The following is a 17,183-nucleotide window of genomic DNA, read 5'->3' on the forward strand; positions in this document are numbered from 1 at the left end:
ACGCTATGATTCTTTGGGCGATTGAGGAGACTACTCACGACCATACAGGCGACACCCCAGTGACCATGTGACCAAAGAGCAAATAACTTAGAACTTGCTGAAGACTCTGTGGCACAGCGGTTCAACAACTGCCTTACAGCGCCAGAGGGTTCGATCCTGACTACGGGGGCTGTCTGTACGGAGTTTGCACGTTCTCCCCGTGACCTGCAAAGGGTTTTCACTGAGATCTTCGGTTTACTCCCATACTCCAAAGATGTACAGGTTTGATGGTTAATTGGCTTGGTATAAATGTAAAATTGTCCCTAGTGTGTGTCGGGTAGTGTTAATGTGCAGGGGTTGCTGGTCGGTACGGACTCGGTGGGCCGAAAGGCCCGTTTCCGCGGTGTATCGCTAAACTAAACTAAAAGATTAAAACAATATAAATATTTGGCTCACTTTCAGTGAGGCTTTTGAGTTCCAGCTTTTAGAGAAAATCAGGCTAGTTAATGAATTGTGATCTTGAAAGCATTGGAATCACAAGTGATGGGATTTAATGACACTCAGTCATGAGAAATATGTGGCACTTCGGGGTTGACTTATGCTGTAAGCATGGATTAACCCTCACTTGCTCTTTTGGTTTAGTGAAAAACGGTCATGTGGGATTTTATGAATGGAGGTGGATTTCAGGCAGAGCTACTGTTTAAAAAAAGTTGAGATAAACCATCGGAAAATAACAAAGAGCTAACTGTTTCCTACTGTTCAAAAGGGAACTGCAGATGCTGGAATATCGAAGGTACACAAAATTGCTGGGGAAACTCAGCGGGTGCAGCAACATCTATGGAGCGAAGGAAATAGGCGACGTTTCGGGCCGAAACCCTTCTACTGTTCTCTCCCCCCCTGAACGCACTGCCATTGAATCACTCCGCAAAAACCCAGATTGGGTTATCAAACCAGCCGACAAGGGAGGTGCTGTGGTAGTATAGCGCGTCGATCTCTACAAAGCTGAGGCCATGCGCCAACTCTCGGACACCTCCTCCTACTTACCACTGGACCATGACCCCACTGACGAGCACCAGGCCACCATATCTAGCACCATCACCGACTTCATCAACTCCCACGCCCTGCCCGACCAAGCTTCCAACCTCATTGTTCCCCAGCCCCGCATGGCCCGTTTTTACCCTCTCCCCAAAATCCACAAACCCGGCTCTCCCGGCAGACCCATTGTCTCTGCTTGTTCGTGCCCCACCGAACTCATCTCCATATACCTTGACTCCATACTATCCCCCTTGGTCAAATCCCTTCCCACCTATGTTCTAGACACCTCAGACACTCTCTGCCTCTTTGTCGGGTACGTCGAACAATCCTTGTTCAATACGTACCAGGGCCCCATCCCCGACCTCTACCTCCGTTACATTGACGACTGCTTTGGGGCCACCTCCTGCACCCACACACAACTGACTGACTTCATCCACTTCACCACCAACTTCCATCCGGCACTCAAATACACCTGGACCATTTCCGACACTTCCCTACCATTCCTTTACCTCACCATCTCCATCGCAGGGGATAGACTTCTGACCGACATACACTACAAACCCACTGACTCACATGGCTATCTGGACTACACGTCTTCCCACCCTGCCCCCTGTAAGGACTCCATCCCCTACTCCCAATTCCTCCGCCTACGCCGCATCTGCTCCCAGGATGAGACGTTCCACACCAGGGCATTGGAAATGTCCTCGCTCTTCAGGGAACGGGGATTCCCCTCCACCACCATAGATGAGGCTCGCACCAGGGTCTCTTCCATACCCCGCAACACTGCTCTCTCTCCCCATCCCCGCACTCGCAACAAGGGCAGAGTCCCCCTAGTCCTCACCTTTCACCCCACCAGCCGGCAAATACAACAAATCATCCTCCGCCATTTTGCCACCTCCAACGTGACCCCACCACTCGCCACATCTTCCCATCTCCCCCCATGTCTGCCTTCCGCAAAGACCGCTCCCTCCGCAACTCCCTTGTCAATTCTTCCCTTCCCTCCCGTACCCCCCCCTCCCCAGGCACTTTCCGTTGCAACCGCAAGAAATGCAACACCTGTCCCTTTACCTCCCCCCTCGACTCCATTCAAGGACCCAAGCAGTCGTTCCAGGTGCAACAAAGGTTCACCTGTATCTCCTCCAACCTTATCTACTGCATCCGCTGCTCTAGATGTCAGCTGATTTACATCGGTGAGACTAAGCGGAGGTTGGGCGATCGTTTCGCCGAACACCTCCGCTCAGTCCGCAAGAACCTACCTGAACTCCCGGTGGCTCAGCACTTCAACTCCCCCTCCCATTCCCAATCCGACCTCTCTGTTCTGGGTCTCCTCCATTGCCAGAGTGAGCAACACCGGAAATTGGAGGAACAGCACCTCATATTCCGCCTGGGTAGGCTGCGTCCGGTGGGCATGAACATTGAATTCTCCCAATTTTATTAGCCCTTGCTGTCTCCTCCCCTTCCTTAACCCTCGAGCTGTCTCCTCCCATCCCCCCCGCCCTTGGGCTCCTCCTCCTCCCTTTTTCCTTCCTTCTCCCCCCCACTCCCTATCAGTCTGAAGAAGGGTTATGGCCCGAAACGTCACCTATGTCCTTCGCTCCATAGATGCTGCTGCACTCGCTGAGTTTCTCCAGCATTGTTGTGTACCTTCGATTTTCCAGCATCTGCAGTTCCTTCTTGAACACAACTGTTTCCTACTACTTGCTGGTGACTTTTCATATGGCATTTTTAAGTTTATTGCTCAATTTTCAATCGAAATGAAAACAAAAAGTCAAGCAGTTTGGACAACGTCTACCCAGTGAAAAGACAGGCAGAGAATTATTATGCCTTTCATTATGCCTGCACCCAACATTCAACAACTCAGATGTCATTAGCCAAAATAAACAGCAGGAAGTAAGTACAATAGACGTCTAACCATTTTCTCTCCTAGATGTCTGGATAGTTTGTATCTATAAACTTTACAAAATGATACTGATAGTCGTATCAGTGCTGGATTTAGAAATGACAGAAAAATGTATTCTGAATGCATCTTTTGTTGGACCAAGATTAAATAAAGTAAAATTCACCAAAAAAAAGACACATTTCCTTTCTCCTATCAAACTCAACCAACATTCCAATTGCAATAACAAGGTAACACAAATTAAGTCAGGACAAAAGGCGTCATGGTTGTGCAGTGGTAGAGTTGCTGCCTTGCAGCGCTTGTAGCGGCAGAGACATAGGTTCGATCCTGACTACGAGTGCTGTCTCTACGAAGTTTGTACGTTCTCCCCATGCGTGGGTTTTCTCCGAGATCATCGAGTTTCCTCCCACCCTCCAAATAGGTACAAGTTTGCAGGTTAATTGGCTTGGTACAAGTGTACATTGTCCCTAGTGTGTGTAGAATAGTGTTAATGTACAGGGATCTCTGGTCGGTGCGGACTCGGTGAGCCAAAGGGTCCGTTTCCATGCTGTTTCTCTAAACTAAATTAAACACCAAATCTCTGGGACGCCAGACCCAGAATATGGACAAAATCAGAATCTGATGTCACAAAATCTGGATCCTTGGACTCACATTATCAGCTGCAACAGATGAATCACAAAAATTGAACAGCACGTGCCATTCATTTGGTTCATCACACTCTCATTTGGGTCATCACACACAAGGCTCTGTCTGCCTTTCTGGATCATTATTATTTTCTCTATTACATAATAAATCTTCACCAAAGATGAAGAAACAACTGCAAATGTCTAAAAATGTTCGTGAAAAAAGTTCAAGGATTTGACGAGAGCAGATTAAATGTTATCAATAAATCGATCATAATTCAAATGCACAATCTACATCTCCAATTTACCCTTTGTCCTTCGCTAGTGTTGCTTATGTGTTATAGCCACCCTAATTCACTGCTCCAATGTTATGTTTAAATCCTTACAATCTGATTTCCAGCCTCACTTTTTCAGAAATGTTATTAAACACCTTCTTGCACATACATGAAGCAATATTGACAACTTGAATTTAAGGTTGTTTTTGTGCAGGAAATTTGCTAACTCCGACATTTATATTGAGGGTAGGATGCCATGAAATCATCACGTTACCCTAATAATGGTTCAGTTCAGTTCAGTTTATTGTCACGTGTACCGAGGTACAGTGAAAAGATTTGTTGCGTGCTATCAGCAGAAAGACAATACATGATTACAGTCGAGCCCTTACAGTGCCATAATAATGGGTGGCGATCTCCAAGTTATACACTAATTGGACATATCACCCATGTTCTATTCGTATCCCGTTCATAACTGCCCACATACATGAGGCTGGCATTGAGAAGATTGCTTCACTTTTGGGTCTTGTTTCATGTTGCACACATACTTTTGGCATTGCTTGTTCAATTCACCTTATTTCACAGTTGATTGGTTCCTTGATGACAAAGTGGGGAATAGAAGGGGTCCAAATGATTAGCTAAATGTGCCTTGTTGACAGTTCGTTCAACATCCCCCTGTGCCAGAGAATGCAATGAACATGTAGTGGTGCAAATCTGTCTTTGGCTGCTTGTGCTGAACAGTTTCAATGGAACAGATATCCATGAGCACTGTGCACCATGAGTGAATGGTTTGCACACCACTCAATCCTATCTAAAGACACATTTCTCCTGCATAAAGGTTAAAATCGCATCAACGTCTATCTAAAGACAGCATATTGGTTTCATCCCCAACTTTAATATTAAAAATTGATTCAAACTTTTCACTTCAAAGTAAACCAACTGATACTGCTGCCAGCATTCATTCTGACCCTAATGCAATTATTGTAACTATATAATAAAGAGTATGAACTGAAGGAACGAGGTATCAATCTTTCCTTTTTTTGGTAAATGTTTAATGAGGTTTGATGAACATTTGCTATCGAGTAGCGTCCCTACTGTAGAACTAGGGGCCAGAGATCTGATTAAAGAGGTAACTATCTAAAGTGAAACCCACTCAATAATTTTCCACAGCTTTGAATAGGTAATTCAAGCTTAACCACTTAAAAAATCTATTTTAGGTAAACATTTTTGTTCCTCGCCATTAGAAATGATGAATATGTGATGCCAGTGCCAAGTGTGAATCAGGAATTCTTTGTGAGTTAATTAGTCTATTACATTGATATTCTTGTGCACAAGAACAATATTTCATTCCAGAACAATCCCAAGAGTCTTATTGCAGCAGGATTCACCAAGATTTTTTTTAATAGCTTTTTATCGTTGTCATATCGACTGTTCTTGGGTATGTGTGGTTTTACATATTCACGTATTTCAATCAGATCACGTTCAATCCATTATATTGAATATACAAAAAGCAAGGTCTTCATTGTTCAGTCCATATTTTCGTTGGAGTTTCCTCTGGAGTTTGTCAGAACCCTTTTGCCTAATCATCTTTTGCTGGTCCCAAACACACAGGCTTTGCAAAGAATATGGATCAAAAGTTAATTTTGCCATTTAGCAGGCAAAAACATCTTGACCTAATGTAAGCAACAAAGTGGATGCATAAATATGTCTTGGTACTTTGTGCCCTACCCTCAGCATTTATTGTAATAAGGATCAAGAACAATCTTCGCAAGGCATCGAAAGATTATTGACATAATCAAACCAATAATGCTCCGCTCCAGCCTCCGGGTCACCTGTTTCTGGGAAGCTACATTACCTGGCGTAGATATGGATGGATTGATCCGGACATGGATAATATCATTGTGTCAGAGTTATTCACCGAGGGAGGGGATTTAGAGCGGACTCCCCGTAGACAGTGTGTTTGTAGGGAGATGCCCGCATTAGGTATAAATGTCCCCCAGACCACAGACGGTCAGACCTTGAGGCAGCCTGGTTCAAAGGCAGCCCGGAAATTAAAGGTTCAAGTAAAATAAATAAGGACAGAAGAGGATAAGGAGGAAGAAGACCTCATGGCCTGGATAGAGCTCCCATTCAGGGAACAGACCTTTCCTCGGTTTGGCTGGAGAGGTTATAGAGCGATCCTGCCCGATCAGTGTTACAGCTGTGGGGGATTGGGACACTGGAGTCGGTCGTGTCCTATGAGAGAATATTATCAAGAAGGAACGGGACAGAGAAGGAGGCCAAGGGGTTACAGAAACTGATGGATTCCAATAGGGTACCGAGACTCTTGGGACCCCGAAGGTAGAGGACGAGGACACTGGCAGGGAAGTCAGGGGGCAAGGATATTTCGACAACCCAACCCATTTCAGTCGCCCTAACCTGCCATTTAACAGCAATACCATCTATTACAATTAAAGGTGTCCTCACCTGGCCTGAGAAACAGCACTATACATCAGAAAGAACACGACCCCTTCCAAGTAGGAGGAGATACATAGAATCCAATTCTCAAGAAACCCTCACTGAAAGGATGAAGCAAGACAAGGAAACGTAGTAGCTGGCATGAGAAGGGATGGCAACTAAGGAATGGAAATGGCACTAGGGAGTGAAGAAACAAACTTACTGTGCAGGAGGAACGGGGGGTGGAAAGTAGATATTGTATTAATGTGTTACTGAGTTTGTGCCTGCAGGACAGTATATCGACGAGAGACTGTCTGGGGAGTGAAGTAAAAGAATGCACAGACCCCTTAAGAACGGGAAGAAGGCAGCAAAACGTAATGTAGCTTCCCAGAAACAGGTGACCAGCAGGAGGAACTGATACTGCCCCTTTAAGAGATTTGGGAAGGCCAGCAGGCAGAGAAAGCTGCTCCTCAGTATCCCCACTCCATTGTAATCGAAACTAAAGATTTTCTAAAGATAAGCTGGTAGGTTACATGGCCACTGTAAAGGGCACCAACTGCAGGTGCGTGGGGGGAGAATAAGAGAGCGTCAATGGGCACGTGAAGGGAATAGGTTTCGGAGAAGTAAATGATGAGATTGCTCAAAGAGAATACAAAGATTCAATGGGCCAAGTGATGAAATGAGTCAATATCTGAATTTCAGAACTGAGACAGAGTTGGAAAAAAACACACAACAGCAGTAACTTCAAAGGACGTAGAAATGAAAAATTGCAGCAATTAATTACAATTTACTAAATTAGCATTAAACAATTGCTGTTATAGGTCCTTGGAGCTGATAAACTGGAGAGGAAGTCAGCTTGTAATTACATTCTCCACAACAGCATATACTAACAAAATAGTTATGTGGCATTGTATCCTTCTGCTTCAACATGCCCCGTATTCCATGATATACTGCAGCCATTATGTCGCCTATTATGAACTAAATCGTTCCAACAAATGAAGCTCATGCAATAAAGTATGTTCTGCATAACTCAGTGCAGCCAAAGGAATCAATGAGATCCCAATACATTTATTTTTCCATCAAATGGCAGGTTCAATGAAGGCAACTCCAAAAGCAACTGATGGAGGCTTCAGTTGTAAACCTGGAACATTTACTCTTTCAATTTATAAAGTACATAGAACCATAAGAATGGTCTCCCAAAGCAAAGAGAATGGAAGTCAGAGGGAAAACAATTTGAGAGAAAGCTAGGCGGCTATGACTTCAATTGTAATCCATGGAACTTGCTTTGATATGTTAGCTTCCACATAAAAAACGTTAGCAACATTCAAGGCATAACCTCAAAGTGCGGGAAGAATTGCATACTCTCAGCATTGCAATCTTCAATGTGCTGTGTCTTGGGCCTGAACTTTAAAATGAGACATTAGACTGTAACAATGTCTTGCTAAAATTCCTGAAATATCATGTCATTGCTGGAAGATATCTACAATTCTCACCTGTAGCTCTTCTTCCAGAGCAGCCGTGGCATTTTCTCCATTGCTCTCATCAACTACAACTACCATGTGTGTCAACGAGTTGACTCGCACTTGTTCTTGCTCCAGATCTTCTTGAAGCACCTAGTCAAAAGATAAAGACATGGAATATACCAAATGAATAAATTCCTAGTAGTTATGAAAAGATCCCCTTCTTCTCTTCACATGAAGATATATACTCATCAAGATATGAAAAAAAATCTAAGCACAGTTTTGATATTTCAATCTTCAAATGTCCCAGTGCTATCCCGGTTCTGTTATGTTGGTACATTCTGTGCATTTTCTTCAAAATACAGTGGCGCAAGGACGGCATAATGGTGTATGGACAACACAGTCGCGCAGCTGGTCGAGGTCATAAGGTCATGAGTGATAGGAGCAGAATTAGGCCATTTGGCCCATCAAGTCTACTCTGCCATTCAATCATAGCTGATCTATCTCTCCCCATTCGCCAGCCGTCTCCCCAGAACCCCTGACACCCACACTAATCACAAATCTATCTATCTCTGCCTTAGAAATATCAATTGACAGCCTCCGCAGCCTTGTGTGGCAAAGAATTCCACAGATTCACCACCCTCTGACTAGAAATTCTTCCTCATCTCCTTCTTAAAGGAAAGTCCTTTAATTCTGAGACGATGACCTCTAGTCCGAGACTCTCCCACTAGTGAACCATTCTCTCCACATCCACTCTATCCAAGCTTACTACTTCATGCTGGAGACCCGGGTTCGATCCTGATCTCGGGTACTATCTATGTGGAGTTTGCACATTCTCCCTGTGACCATGTGGTTTCCTCCGTGCTCTCCAGTTTCCTCCCACATCCCCAAAGACGTATGGGTAGGAAGGTCAATTGGCCTCTGTAAATTGACCCTAGATAATAGGGAGTGGATGAGAAAATGGGATTACATAGAGTTAAGGTGATCGAAAGCCAGCGTAGATTCTATAGGTCAAAGATCTTGTTTCCATGTTGCATCTCTAAACTAAACTTTAAATTCAACTAAACACATCCATTTAGGCATGCATTTCAAAACTAATGTTCGTAGCACTTGAAGTGGGAAAACCTACATTTGTATATTGTTGCCAAGGCAAATTGAATGTTACACCTAAACATAAACTAGATCACTGCTTTTCAAAAATCATACACAGTGCAAGCAGACTTCCTTTTCATTCTTATTTTAGATCCAGGTTGATGCAAGACATCTGTTGTAGAGTTAGTCTCAAAAGAATGCCTCAGGTTCCATAAGATATTTCCCAACCATGTCGACTTGCATTACTGCTGAGGCAATGCAAAGTACTACTGTTCTAAACTGTTTCCTGACGGAAACGTTATGGTGACTGCCATTTTTTCATGGGCTACTCATGAGTAAAGCTTAAGTTTTTCAAAAACACTAACTGAAATTAGATTTTCTTTCAGATTGACATGCCTTCATTCGTTCATCCCTGTAATCCAAAAGGCAAGTCATATTTCAATAGTCAATGGAGGTTGATATATCACAAATGCAACTGCTCAATGAGATTCTTTTGGCATATATTACACATGCGGGCACCGCCATTTTTGGCACCATATTTTGATAAATTGAAGTAAGCAGCCTGATATTTAACACGTTAAAAATTGTAGTTAATTGTAGTTAAAAATTCTCTCCAAAATGTTCCTGATGTCAACAAATCCAGTATTTGAGAGCTGCCGTCTCTGCAACAATTTCAATTTGTTTGCACTTTTAAAAGTAGAAACAGAAGCATCGGAAAGTGCCATAAATGCTGGATCAAACAGAAAGAGACATAAGAAAGAAGATCTGAGAGCAAAATAGAGTGGCAGGAAGGTTTAGCAGAGCTAAAAAAACAAACTAAGGTAGACAGAAAAAGTTGCAGTAACACAGTAGGACAGGCAGCATCTCTGGAGAGAAGGAATGGGTGACTTTTCGGATCAAGATCCTTCTTCAGACTGAGAGTCAGGGGAGAGGGAGACTATAGATATGGAAGGGAGAGGTGTGACAATGACAGATCAAAGGCCTCTAAAATTAGCCTTGCCTCAATATAGGATCTGAGTCAGTCTGAAAAAGACTCCCAAACTGAAATGTCGTCTGTCCATTCCCTCCACAGATGCTGCCGGTCCCGCTGAGTTCCTCCAGAACTTTGTGTTTTGCTCTAGATACCAGCATCTGCAGTTTCTTATGTCTTTAGGATCTTCAAGGGCCTGTCCCACATACGTGACCTTTACAGGCGACTGTCGGCACACATGATAGGTCGCCGAAAATTTCAACATGTTGAAAATTCAGTGGCGATTAGAAAAACGCTACGACTCTTTGGAGACAGCCTGTATGGTTGTGAGAGGTCTCCTATGGTCATGAGAGGTCTCCAAAGGGTCGTAGTATTTGTCTGGTCGCCGCTGAATTCACAACAAGTTGAAAATTTCTGCGACCTATCACGGGTGCCGGCAGTCGCCTGTAAAGGTCGCGTAAGTCGGACAGGCTCTTAACTTGCTGACCAGGCCTACCTTCCTCGATAAACATTTTAAAACTAATAGTCCCATAGTGGTGCCCCATTGTCACTTGCCACACCTCGTTCCTCATCCTTTGGTTCATCTTATTTCCACCAAAGGGCCTGTCCCACTTTCACGACCTAATTCACAACCTTTTTCACTCGTGGATATTTTTCATCATGTTGAAAAAACGCCCTGACCTACTGCAAAAATCATATTATTTTGCATCCATGCAAAAGTACTCACTTTATGTTCTTCCACTTGTTGTTTTAATGCTTCCAGATCTGGTCCAAGAGGTTGCACTTCCATTTGGTGGATTCTGTCCTCTGTATTTGTTAACCAATCAGCTAAGTGTTTCAGCTGCTGCTGCTGAAGATCCATGAGCTCTTCGTGTAATCTAGAAACAAAGATTAGCAGAGTCACCATCTACAGTTTTATTCGGATGAGACAACTCTGCAGATTATAAAGATATATAAAGAGTAAGAGTGTAGGAAGGAGCAGGAGATATTGGTCTATACCGCAGATAGATACAAAATCCTTGTTAACTCCACGGAACAGGCAGCATCTCTGGAGCAAAGAAATGGGTGACGTCTCAGGTCAAGACCCTTTTTCAAATATATTTATCACTGCAGTCCCTAAACTTTTAACATGTAGGATGTATGGGCAGTATCTTGTAAGCTAAATCTCTGAGGGTTTTTCCTCAGACTTGAATGCTATGCAGTAAGTGGTGGACAGACTTGGATGATCAGCCATGATCATATTGAATGGCGGTGCAGGCTCGAAGGGCCGAATGGCCTACTCCTGCACCTATTTTCTATGTTTCCATGTAATTTTAATTGGAAGCTTTTTTGGTTCCAATTAAAATCCAAACTATATGTTAAAAGTTTAGGGACTTCAGTACTTCTGATAACACTGATACCAATCAATGTTTGCACAAAGTCAAATGCTACCAGTTGCTTGACATAATTTTGTTATTCCAAAACCTCAGAGAAGGTTAAAGCAAAACACAATGCTCCCATAACTAAGCTCAGAAAACAAAGGTGTGTTTATTGCACTTATCACAACTGCAGAAAATTGAGCTCCATGCAAAATAAAGCAGTAAATTGCCCTGCACCATACACGTGGCTCTCAATACCAGCAAAACCAAGGAACTGATTGTGGACTTTGGAAGGGGTAGGATGGGGACACACAGTCCCGTTTATATCAACGGGTCGATGGGGGAAAGGGTCAAGAACTTCAAATTCCTGGGCGTGCGCATCTCCGAAAATCTCTTCTGGTCCCAGAACACTGATGCAATTATAAAGAGAGCACATCAGCGCCTCTTCTTCCTGAGAAGATTACGGAGAGTCGGTATGTCAAGGAGGACTCTCTCGAACTTCTACAGGTGCACAGTAGAGAGCATGCTGACCGGTTGCATCGTGGCTTGGTTCGGCAACTTGAGCGTCCAGGAGCGGAAAAGGCTACAAAAAGTTGTAAACACATTTGTCCACAAGTTGTCCATCATCGGCTCTGACCTCCCTACCATCGAGCGGATCTATCGCAGTCACTGCCTCAAAAAGGCTGCCAACATCATCAAGGACCCACACCATCCTGGCCACACACTCATCTCTTCGCTGCCATCAGGTAGAAGGTACAGGAGCCTGAAATCTGCAACATCCAGGTTCAGGCACAGCTACTTCCCCACAGCCATCAGACTATTAAACACAACTTTAAACAAACTCTGAACTATAACGCCTATTGTACTTTATCTGTTTATTTATGTGTGTATATATATATACTATGGTATATGGACACACTGATCTGCTCTGTATTTATGCCTACAATTTTCTGTTGTGCTGCAGCAAGCAAGAATTTCATTGTCTTATCTGGGACACATGACAAAAAACTCTCTTGACTTGACTTGACATCACAAAGAACATATGATCCCCTGACTTCATATGATCTATGAAGCTACCAACCCAAATTTAACAAAACTGCACAGCAGTTTAAAATCTTGATATTTCATAATCATATCACTTTACTATGAAGTTTCTGAATGAACAACTGACCTCAATGATCACAGGGGAAATAATTTATGCAATTCTTGCGTTCCATGAGGAATAATTGATTGCTAGACAATAGAATATGTTTCATTGACCTGAAGTTTTAAGCAGGTACATTGTCTTCTAAGGAAATTACAGAATAACATAATCAGGCAATGATATAACCCGGCTGTGGTCATGTGCCCCTCTGCTGGCTGGAGGTTAATATCTCTTCTTCCTCCCCAATTCATGGTCTTGCAGGTTATGGCTTATCAATGGTTCCTCCAAATGCTTTTAAAACGTAGACAACAAAACAAAAGGACTTTCAAAGTGAGCATGCAATGTTTCCATTCTTGAGTTCAGACCTGATACAACTTACTTCGGAATATGTGTTTGGTAAAAATTGTAAATTGTGTAGGAAAGTGCTTGCGTAGGTAGATCGTTGGTCGGCGGGGACTCGTTGGGCCGAAGGGCCTGTTTCCACGTGGTATCTCTAAACTCTCCTTAAACAATCTAACATAGCTGCCTCAAAACCTGCATTGCAAAATAATTGTTTGGTCATATGTATGGCCATGTTGGCAAATAAATTAGTGTCAGAGTAATATTATATCAACTAAATGTACATATATAACGAGAACAAAAAACACGATATTCTACATTGAATGATTGTCCATTCTATCATAGATGCTGTTGTTCCTCACGGCAAATAAACACTTGACACAAAAAACACCAGAAAATGTATTCCAATGCGGCATCAAAATGTGCTCATTGCTTTACTTTCTGCATTCATTCAGCACAAAGTGAAGAATATTTTAATACATGAGATGAACATACTGCACATCACCTCAACTGTGCAAAAAAACAAACTAGTGTCCAACCCACACCAGGAGTGGTCTGACAAATTTGAGAGGCCTACATATGTTCAAGTTCCTAAAATAGTTCATGGGAAACATCAATCAAGAAAATGTCAAAAATAATGATCAACGAGCCTGGTCAGAACAGCATTTTAATCTTACAGCACCAACTGCTGCTACCAAAAATGAAGTACTTGGCATTTTCATCTTTTTAAATTGTATTGTCTATGTGACCAGAGTAAAGCTGATGCTGATAAATGAGAGTTCTCAATGCTCAAATCAGCTCTTCTCTTGGAATTTACACAAGGGCCCTCAAGGACGAGGCTAATAAAAAGAAGGGATTGAAGGAAATTAATTTCTAGTAAAGAAATACAAATGATGGAAAAATTCAATGCACTGAAACCAATTACCTGCATCTGAGAGAACTGAAAGTAGCAGCCACAGAAGGGAAGAATGTGTTTGCTGTCAAAGAATGTATACATGGTTTCTGCTAACTTAACTCCACTGTTTAAAACTAGGAGGGAGAGTGAAAACAGGGATCTGAGATTGTGAGAGTACATTATAAAGGAAAATAATAAGAGTCCATTATAAAGGATAACAGGATGCGTGCATAAGTTACAGAAAAAGTGAACGTAGATTTATGTATGAAAATCATGTTTGACAAATTGAAAATTGATTTCTTGGATGATGTAATGATGAGAATGGGTAAGGGGTGCAGTGCATTTGGATTTTCTAATAACCTTTGATAAAGTCTCGCATAAGAAATTAGTCTGTAAAATTGGAAATAGCGGGCATCAGGATGGATGTGAATATATGTGAGTATTGTGTCAGTTACAGGTAGGATGTAGAGGCTTTGGAGAGGGTACAGAGGAGGTTTACCTGGATCCTGCCTGGATTAGAGGGTTTCAGCTGCAGGGAGGGGTTGGATAGACTTGGATTGTTCCCTCGGAAACGTCGGAGATTGAGGGGAGATCCGATAGATAAAGTATATAACATCATGAGAAGTAAAGACGGTAGAAATCAGAACATTTTTCCCAGGGTGGGAAAGAGGGCATAGCTCTAAGGTGAGAAGGGGAAAGTTCAATGGAGATATGCAAGGCAAGTTTTTTTATACACAGAGTGGTGGAGCCTGAAATGTATTGTCAGGGGTGGTGGTGGAGGTAATAATGGATGGGATTTATATAGCGCCTTTCTAATACTCAAGGCGCTTTACATCGCATTATTCATTCACTCCTCAGTCACACTCGGTGGTGGTAAGCTACTTCTGTAGCCACAGCTGCCCTGGGGCAGACTGACGGAAGCGTGGCTGCCAATCTGCGCCTACGGCCCCTCCGACCACCACCAATCACTCACACACATTCACACACAGGCAAAGGTGGGTGAAGTGTCTTGCCCAAGGACACAACGACAGTATGCACTCCAAGCGGGATTCGAACCGGCTACCTTCCGGTTGCCAGCCGAACACTTAGCCCATTGTGCCATCTGTCGTCCCATATTGCGCCATCTGTCGTCCCATAGTAGATACGATAGTGGTGTTTAAGGGACTTTTAGATAGGCACATGGAAGTGCAGAGAATAGAGTGATATGGAACATGTACAGGTAGTTTCGTGTGCCTCCACATTCTACCTGTAATAGACACAATACTCCAAAATCAGTTGATCAATCCTGATGCCAGCTATTTTGGACTTCAATTTTACAGACTAGTTTCATTCCTGTGCTGTTCTATGGTCAATAATGTTAATGTGTAATGAGTGGGTTTAGTGTGGTTCCTCAAGAAGACATTGAAGGAGACAATTTTAATTCAATAATTGAGTAAGGGTACAGTTTGGAACCACGCAATACAGAGCAGTTCTGGCTCGAAGGGCCAAATGGTCTACACCTATTTTCAATGTTTCTATGAGCCTATTTTAAACATGTTGGTAATGTGCTCTACAGTACCAATTCTAAAAGCCAACATTAATTGTAATGGTTGTTTTCTTAGAATTACTAATGTTTACCTGCAATATATAAAGGGCAGGTCAAGAGTGTTTTATTGTCATATGTCCCATCATATGTCACAAAACAGAACAAGGCAGCAGCACCACAGATATGTAAACTTAGTACTCTGTAAACCCCAAAACAACTACAACAAAAAAGTTCACTACATATATATATTTTTTAAAACTGAAATAAATAGCTGATAATATTGCCAAGTCAAAAATAATGCACCCAAGTCTATACATTTTGAAGCCTTTGGGAGGTTGCAGTGTTTAATAGCCTGATGGTTGTAGGGAAGAAGCTGCTCCTGATCCTGGATGTTACAGTTTTCAGACTCCTGTACCTTCCCCCCAATGACAGGAGTTCAATGAGTGTGTGGCCTGAGTGGTGCGGGTCTCTGATGATGTTGGCTGCCTTTTTGAGGCAGTGACTCTTGTAGGTGCAATGGTGGGGAGTACTGTAACTATGTTGGACCAGGTGTTGCTCACCACATGTTGTAATCTTCTTCATTAATAACTAACCATTTCTAATAATTTGGCTGCCAATATTAGACTGTGAAAGGTTTAGAAAAAATCCATAGAAATTATTCTGGTGAGAAAAGATTTTATTTCTAAGAGAAGAGACTCTATTCATTTGAGGTTAAAGGATGAGAAGAATTCTGCTGATGGTCACCAGAATTATAGGAGATAATTAATTCTATCAGTTGCTGCATCAGTACTTTGAGGGTATTTGTTTGAGATTGCCAAAATATCAAAAGGAGTGGTATTACATCAGTAATCAACAGGATATGGGGTGTCCGGCAAGTGGCCAAAAAGCATTCAATTCATAAGTCAGTAAACATTTAAGAAATAAAGAAATTGAAACAATAAGAAATAATCTGGATAGACAATTAACTTACAAATCCACATGCAAAGACATGTAGGTTTGTAGATCAATTTGCCTCTGTAAATTGCCCCAAGTATGCATAGGGAGTGATGCGGAAGTGGGATAACGAAGAACCCGTACGGTCTGGTCTGAAGAAGGGTCTTGACCCGAAACATCACCTATCACTATTCTACAGAGTTGCTGCCTGACCCACAGAGTCACTTCAGCTTTGTGTGTCTAAGAACGGGTGATGGTTGGCGGTCGTGGATTTGTTGGGCCGAAGGGCCTGCTTCCATGCTGTACCTTTCAATCAGTAAACAGGGACCTTGGACTAAATGGCTTTCTCTGCGTTACAAAACTCTCTAATTGTAATGAATAAAAAATTGAAAAGAAACATAGAATGGGACACAAATGTTTTCTTGTCTCCCCAGTTATTACCAGATAATAGCTTTTCTCAACAAATGTTGGACATTTCCATATGTGTGTAATCATGTTGATGCACTCTGGCTCATATATTTTAATTATTTGCTTATTCCAATTTCAGCATTAAAATTGAATAAAAATAGCAATTAATTATATCGATAGAATTTTCAGAACGAGCTGTTGTCTTTGAGACAGGCAGCCAAACAATAAACGTTAATGGAAATCTAAATTTTGACAAAGAAGTGTGCAAAGAGAACAAAGAATATTGATCACTGTGAGGAAAAAAATACTAAGGAATGGAAGGAAGCTGTGCAGCAGGAGGCTAAAGATGCGTGTGTAACGTCAAGCACACCATGTGGAGGAATACATGTCATTCACAGTAACAACTCATTTCTGCATTCAATGTATAACACCACCAGTCTCACTGCCGTTAACACCACAAGCTCTAGCAATGGAACTTTCCACATTTTCTTCGATCTATGCGTCATTTACATACATATATATTCTTTACATTTGACATATTGTACAGGTTTTGTGGCTTTTACAAGTTTGTGGCAGCTCCACTTCAATAAAACAACTACAATTTAGCTCGGAGCTAAACTTGTCAACTGTTTGCCAAATTGATGGCACACTTGCAGGCCAGCGAGTCGTTGCATCCTGTCTGAAGATCCTGACAAGCATCACACATTCAGGAAACATGAGCAAGATGCTTTGTGTCAGACCTACCACATCTATGACAACACTGGACACCTGCCACGAAACAATACAGAATAATCAACATGGTGGAGAAGAAAGTGTA

At 42.4% G+C, this 17,183-nt stretch overlaps 1 protein-coding gene across 12 annotated transcripts in view; it reads right to left on the minus strand.

Annotated features, from left to right (window-relative positions):
• The window catches only part of dmd (dystrophin), a 1,663,772-nt gene that overhangs the window by 1,053,952 nt on the left and 592,637 nt on the right, over positions 1–17,183 (minus strand). For all 12 annotated transcript variants that reach the window (XM_033033201.1, XM_033033203.1, XM_033033205.1 and 9 more), the window contains 2 exons: positions 10,492–10,642; positions 7,736–7,855 (listed from right to left, as the gene is read on the minus strand). In XM_033033201.1, coding sequence (XP_032889092.1) covers positions 7,736–7,855; positions 10,492–10,642 — 271 coding nt within the window. The remainder of the gene's footprint in view (positions 1–7,735; positions 7,856–10,491; positions 10,643–17,183) is intronic.

Source organism: Amblyraja radiata, chromosome 14 (assembly GCF_010909765.2).
Source record: "Amblyraja radiata isolate CabotCenter1 chromosome 14, sAmbRad1.1.pri, whole genome shotgun sequence".
Classification (NCBI taxonomy): domain Eukaryota; kingdom Metazoa; phylum Chordata; class Chondrichthyes; order Rajiformes; family Rajidae; genus Amblyraja; species Amblyraja radiata.